Source organism: Megalobrama amblycephala, linkage group LG13, assembly GCF_018812025.1.
Source record: "Megalobrama amblycephala isolate DHTTF-2021 linkage group LG13, ASM1881202v1, whole genome shotgun sequence".
Taxonomy (NCBI): domain Eukaryota; kingdom Metazoa; phylum Chordata; class Actinopteri; order Cypriniformes; family Xenocyprididae; genus Megalobrama; species Megalobrama amblycephala.
Window position 1 is genome coordinate 4225152 of NC_063056.1, and position 6000 is coordinate 4231151.

General features: G+C 36.5%; 1 protein-coding gene across 1 annotated transcript in view; it reads left to right on the forward strand.

Annotated features, from left to right (window-relative positions):
• LOC125243982 (CUB domain-containing protein 1-like) overlaps window positions 1-5669 on the forward strand; it is a 50623-nt gene extending 44954 nt beyond the window's left edge. Inside the window, exons 5-9 of the mRNA XM_048153877.1 lie at window positions 234-440; window positions 2597-2968; window positions 3192-3545; window positions 3651-3726; window positions 4775-5669. Of these exons, the coding sequence (XP_048009834.1) occupies window positions 234-440; window positions 2597-2968; window positions 3192-3545; window positions 3651-3726; window positions 4775-5162 (1397 nt within the window). The 3' untranslated portion in view covers window positions 5163-5669. The remainder of the gene's footprint in view (window positions 1-233; window positions 441-2596; window positions 2969-3191; window positions 3546-3650; window positions 3727-4774) is intronic.
• The last annotated feature ends 331 nt before the right edge of the window (window positions 5670-6000 follow it).

Consider the following 6000-nt stretch of genomic DNA (forward strand, 5'->3'; position numbering starts at 1 on the left):
AGTGAAAAATCTTGTTGGTCAAATAAAAATAATTTAAACTTAAACTTTTTTTTGATCTATTTATTAAGTGAATGTATAATAATTGGGATAACACACAGACAGGTCGGTTAGGACTGGATGAGTTCACTATTTCTTGACACTTCATCTCTTTTCTCATAAAATTATTCATTATGCCTTATTTCATATAATGTTTATTTGATATCTATTTTATCTTATTCTTACCACTTTTGCAGTGCAGTGCAAAGGGAATCTGCCTGAGAACCAAACGCTACAAATACGTGTGATGAAAAAGGATCCCAAGTCCCCCTGTGTGTTGAAACGTAATGAAATGGATTTGGACGCAATGGACACAGTCACCATAGCTTCAGGAGACTATTATGACATTGAATCCTTTGACTGTAACAAGGATGAACTAGAGTTGACTGTCAACCAGACCAGAGGTACTCAACTGTGTGGTATGATCTATGCTTTAAATAAGACAATATCCTAAATGTTTTGAGCTTTTTTCACTGTGTAAAATGCTCCGGTGTTTCCAGGTCACTATTAGGTTCACCAGTAAAATCTATATTTATCTTAACTTCTATTATTTAAGCAGGTCTGGTACATGACTTTGGGTGAAAAATATTATTAGTAGGAATTCCCTAAAACTTCTCGGTTTGGTTTATTTTTGTGTCTTAGTGTGGAGATTATCTAAGCCAAATATAAATAATAATGGGGAGGATACAAACAAATGGGTTAATTCTTCTCTGCAGTACTGAAAGAACCAGAGGGAAATATAAATATGTTCTAAGACCCAAAGTCATAAAAATAATGATGAACATAAATGTGAATCTTGACCATATGGTGGTGCTTTAGAGTTTGACTCTTTTACTTAGGTACTTTTTTGACCCTCCTCAATCAGTTTGCCAAATGTCACAACTTTCCTTCAAATGGAAGTTGCACACGAAGAAGAAGAAGAAAAATTTAAAGAAAACAATAGGGTTAAGGCCTGACCACATAAAGGAAGATAACTATAAAGTTTCAATAATTGTTCTAATTGTAAGACCTCACCACAAATATATCGATAACGAGGGAATAGGGCTGCTAGAATATGGCAAAAATCATAATCACGACTATTTTGGTATATACTGAAAATACTGAAATCACAATTATTTAACACGATTATTGGTGGGTGATAAGATCAAAGTCTTATTTCATGATATGAGTAATTTTAAATGTCAGTGAAATTTCACAATAATTCATACTTCAAAAACTAATACTAGGTTAATGTCAGTAAAAAGTCCTCAAAACAGCTAGAGAAGACAAGTAAACAGTCAACAATAAAATAATAACAAAGAAACTAATAATAAACAAAACTGACAAAAAAATAGAACAGAACAAAAATACAAATGAAATAAACAGTGCTTTACATTTTTTCAGGAAGATGTACTAACAGTGATATTCAGATAAATAATACCCAAGAGAAATATAATAAAGTAATCAAATGTAAAATAACTGCTGTATACATATAGACTAATCCTTATTTAAAACTACAAAAGTTATTCATTCAAGAGCAGTGAGTGATTTTATGTGCCTTTTCTTGTTAGATTAACAATAGTCTCGTGTAGCCAGACCTTCAGACTGACGGCAGAAGGTCTGGACTCTATTGCAGCTTTCATTGGCCAAGGACTGCCCAAGAAGATGTTTGACTGACATGTAACGCAACCAATCACAGTTCGTTTTGTTCTGTGTCAGGTTTAGGAGCATAAAAAATGAAAGTCAATGTCTCTACAATAACAGACCAGCGTGCATCTAAGAAATTATTCATTCAAGAACGTTGTGCAAGTTTACTACAACAATGAAGCCGCAAACTTCACATACTTTTGAAAAATGTGATCCTGGTAAGCGTTCATTGTCACAGTTGTAAACATGGGGGTTTGGCATCATGAAAATTGTTTCCAGGCAGACCGTTAAAGAATGTGACACACATATCTTCCAGACATCCTGTAGAATTCAACCAGGTGAAAACTTTGAAACTCTTGAAATGTTTCCAGTTAAGTGTGCCATATGCATCAGATGTTCAGCCAATGGTCCGTGGGCATGAAGTCTGAGGCTGAGACTAGATTAACAATGACTGCAGCAGTCATTAATGTTGGCTGCTGTCACTTTAAGACAGTACCCCTGTAAGTGACTGCGTTTAGGGGGGTACTTGCCAAAACGGCATTTCGATATATTTATGTGTAGGTTATTTGATCATTTAGGCACATATCTGGACCCCGTCTTGGAGCCGAGCACAGGTGGCCGCCTAGAGAACAGTGTCTCTTTCATGGCTTAATGAGCTTCTGTCAGGACCTCTATCATCAAATATGAATGATAATTGCATAGAGTTTGTACTGGCGGTATGGTTCTGTTCTGGGCATGAATCTTATCCATGCTAGGCTGCATGGATGCGCAGGGAGAGCAGCAATACTAATATTAATGCTTATATAGTTATTATTATAGAATATCTTTAAAGTTATCATTCTTGGTGTGAATGGGCCTTTATGCTCTTTTAGTTCTTGGCCTATAATATTGAACATTCCTCTATTAATCCCTTACATTGTTTCTTTATCAACAGAATGTAAAGAATGGAGAAACTGTGCATCCACTACATTCAATATAACCTTCGATTACAAGGACTGTATCCCAGGAGTTCTGAAGATGATGACATGGCATCTTCATGGCCCACAGAACAGTTCAGTGGAGCTACAGTCCCCTACACGTCTGCGTTACTGTCTGCCTGAGGACGAATGCAATAGCAACCTCCTCCTTAATGTGTCCCATGATAACTCTGGCATCACTGTTGGACAGTTTTGTCCAAAGGGAACCATTGAGAAAATCCAGATCCGTGAATCCAAGATTGCAGTAACTGCCTCCGTTACAAGTTTCAATGACTGGAATTTAGAAACTGAACTCTTTTTAGCTTATTCATTTACACAAGACATATCAGGTAAGGTGTTTCATTATACATTCATTATAGATTACTGCAAACGGTAGCTGCTTTTTTATTTTGAGGAAACTATATAGCAAGTGCAAGTTAGAAGACATTAAAAAAATTGAACCAAGCCAAAATCATTCCACAGTAGTGTAACGGTTCAAATATATGCAGTGCGAGTGATTTACAAAAAATCAAAACAGTTATTGAGTTTTGCTCTTCTATCTTTCTCGTACAGAGCACTATATATTCACTGTTGCACCAAAAATGGATAATCCTACAGTGTTGGCGACCCCAGCCTGGCCGTCTGGGATGAAACCCTCCAGCAATGTGTCCTGGATCATTAACATGGAGCCACAGCTTAAGAGCAATCTGAAGTTCATGAATGTCAGCCAACCCAAGTGTACGGAGGTGCAAACAAACATTGCAGTGCAGACCATTGTGCCTCAAGTGATAGTCTACAGTGCTAAAAAGGACGAGAATATTAATGATATCCTGGTCCTAGAAAGTTTTTACCTTAACATGACTAACTGCAAGTCCCCGACAGGAAGCTTCAGGGCAATGATGGAGATCACACTGCAGAGCAACAAAAGTGAGATAGCCTTACATTCTTCTGTCCACTAGATTTTCCATAGAATTTTTCATATATTATATCAATAAGGGAAATATAAAATAAAATGTATTGTCATGTTTTCAGATACGTTTCTGGGCATCATCCTGAGTATTGTGGGTGTTGTGATCATAACAGCTGTGGTGATCTCGATTGTCCTCAGGTGAGAGCTATTCAAAAACATAGTTTAAAGTCCCCCTGTAGTCAATTATTTTATCCTTTCAAACGAATCTTTGATCACCAAAATGACACATTTAGAAAACAATTCAAGTGAAAAAAAATTCTTCATGCCTTAAAATAGCTTGAACGTAACTCTACAACCTTGCCTCATTTAATATACACGGATCAATGAATATGCAAATTAGCCCCGCCTCCACTCGCTCACGCCAGCTCAGAGAGTCTAGTGTTGCTATAGTGATGAGCAATTTGTTGTTTGTGTTGTGGATATTTAAGAAAAAAATCTTGCTTCAGCTGTCAGTTTACTTTGGCGCGAGCCCCTATGCACTCGCACACTTGGCACAGCCCTTGCAACGGTTCTGTCATTAATTAATATAAATTAATATGATTAGCCTTTTGCTTGACTATGTTATCAAACAGCTAATAATGTGTTGCTAATGTTACACACACCGTTCTTGTTCTTCATCTGAGAGTCAGACCGCTGCCTTCTAACAATCAGTATCCTTACAAAAGCACATGTAAAATCTAATAGTGCCCATCTAATGGCAATTTCTTTCCAATTTTTCATTGTCTTTTGAGGCCATGAGTCAAACGGGCCTCATTTCATTTTGATCGGCCTCAGATAGCCTGTAATAGCTTCTGAATGTTGGCTGGCTGATGGTAGCCATATTTTTTTTTTTTTTAAATCAATGACTTCATAGACAATGATGGTACAGTACCTTGGACAAAGACACAGAATTCCAATTTTCAAGACAGTTGTGCCAACTGTTGCATAGCCATTTTCAACTTTTGTTCCATTATAGCAACAACAGTGGCCAAACGCTGCGATTTTGTTAATGTTATATGAAAATGAGCCCATAAGTTTAGTGAAATTATCTCATTCAGGTATAGGGATAATTATTAATATTAGATCTCCAAATAATTTTTCTGCACTGGTTTGGTTCTGTTTAGGATCTGAGCTTTGCACTTGAAACCCTAACAAAGTATTGTGCTGTGATATTTGATTCTTAACAAAGTATCTTATTATTGCACAGGAAAAAGAAGAGGAATAAGACTCCCCCAGTGTCCAACTACAATCCCAATGCTTTCCTTCCAGGCCTCCATGGTATCCCCAAATCACAGGAGGAGGAGGAAGATCCTCACACTTACTGTTACATTGATGAGTCTCAAGTATATTCCCATCTGCTTAAAAATGAAGCTGAAAATAAACAATGTAAAGATGATAGCGGCCCACCTTTACCTGACAGACCAGTCAGGAAAGGTGAAAGCCTAGTCACTAAAGGCAGCGGGATGGTTGACAATGAGCTCTATGGTTATACTCAGGGACAGTCGACTACATCTGGCTCACCAAAGTCTCCCATCAAAACCTCTGAAGACGAGGCCTGTGAAACCAGCCTGTGTGTGAGAGAAGAGAGTCCTTAAAGGAATTGAATTTTCTACTGCAAAAAAACAAAACAAAAAAATAGGTGTCTACGACATTTGTATATGTAGTGATTTTATGTTTTAACATTCTTGCTAGTTTTAAACATTGTATGTTTTTGATATTAAAATGTCTATACTACATCAGATGCATTTTCTAGAAAAAGAAATCTGTTTACGATCAGAAATGTTTTTATATTGCAAAGCGTTTTCTGTTGATCTCACTGGTGTAAACGGAGTATGTGAGTGCGACTCAATCTCATGGGAAAGATAACTATTTCACTAGTTGCTGATTTCAAATGAATTTGTAAGATTTGAATTGTATGAAAAAAGAGTAAGCAGATTTAAATGAATTAGCCACCAATTCACCAAAACATAATATAGTTATGAATTGCCATGAGTGTGTTCTGATTCTGTCTGTTTCTGCTGTCTGGATTTCAATATAGATGATCTGAAAGGGGACAGATGCTGAAAGCTCAACTGCAAACCCATTAAATTACTCTTGTTTTATGGCTTTTGTGAATCTGCTGAGTTACTTAAAACAGGGGGCTTCTGTTGTCAGTTGTGTCTGGTTAGTAAACTGATGGTTGTTCCATCTAGACTTTAAACTAAGTGTGAGCTGTGCAGTGCCAGGGATGCTATTGCCAGTCTTGGCAGCCATGTAGGAAAATACCTTTTTTGGTTTCTATCATGATCAGAAATTAACATTAAACATAGCAGCATTTTTTTTTTAACTTTTTTAAAGAGCATTTTTATAATTACCTTATTAAATGTATCTGTGTTGTGTTTTATGTTAAATACTTAAATTTAACTAATTACTTTAGTCATTAGAATGCTATAG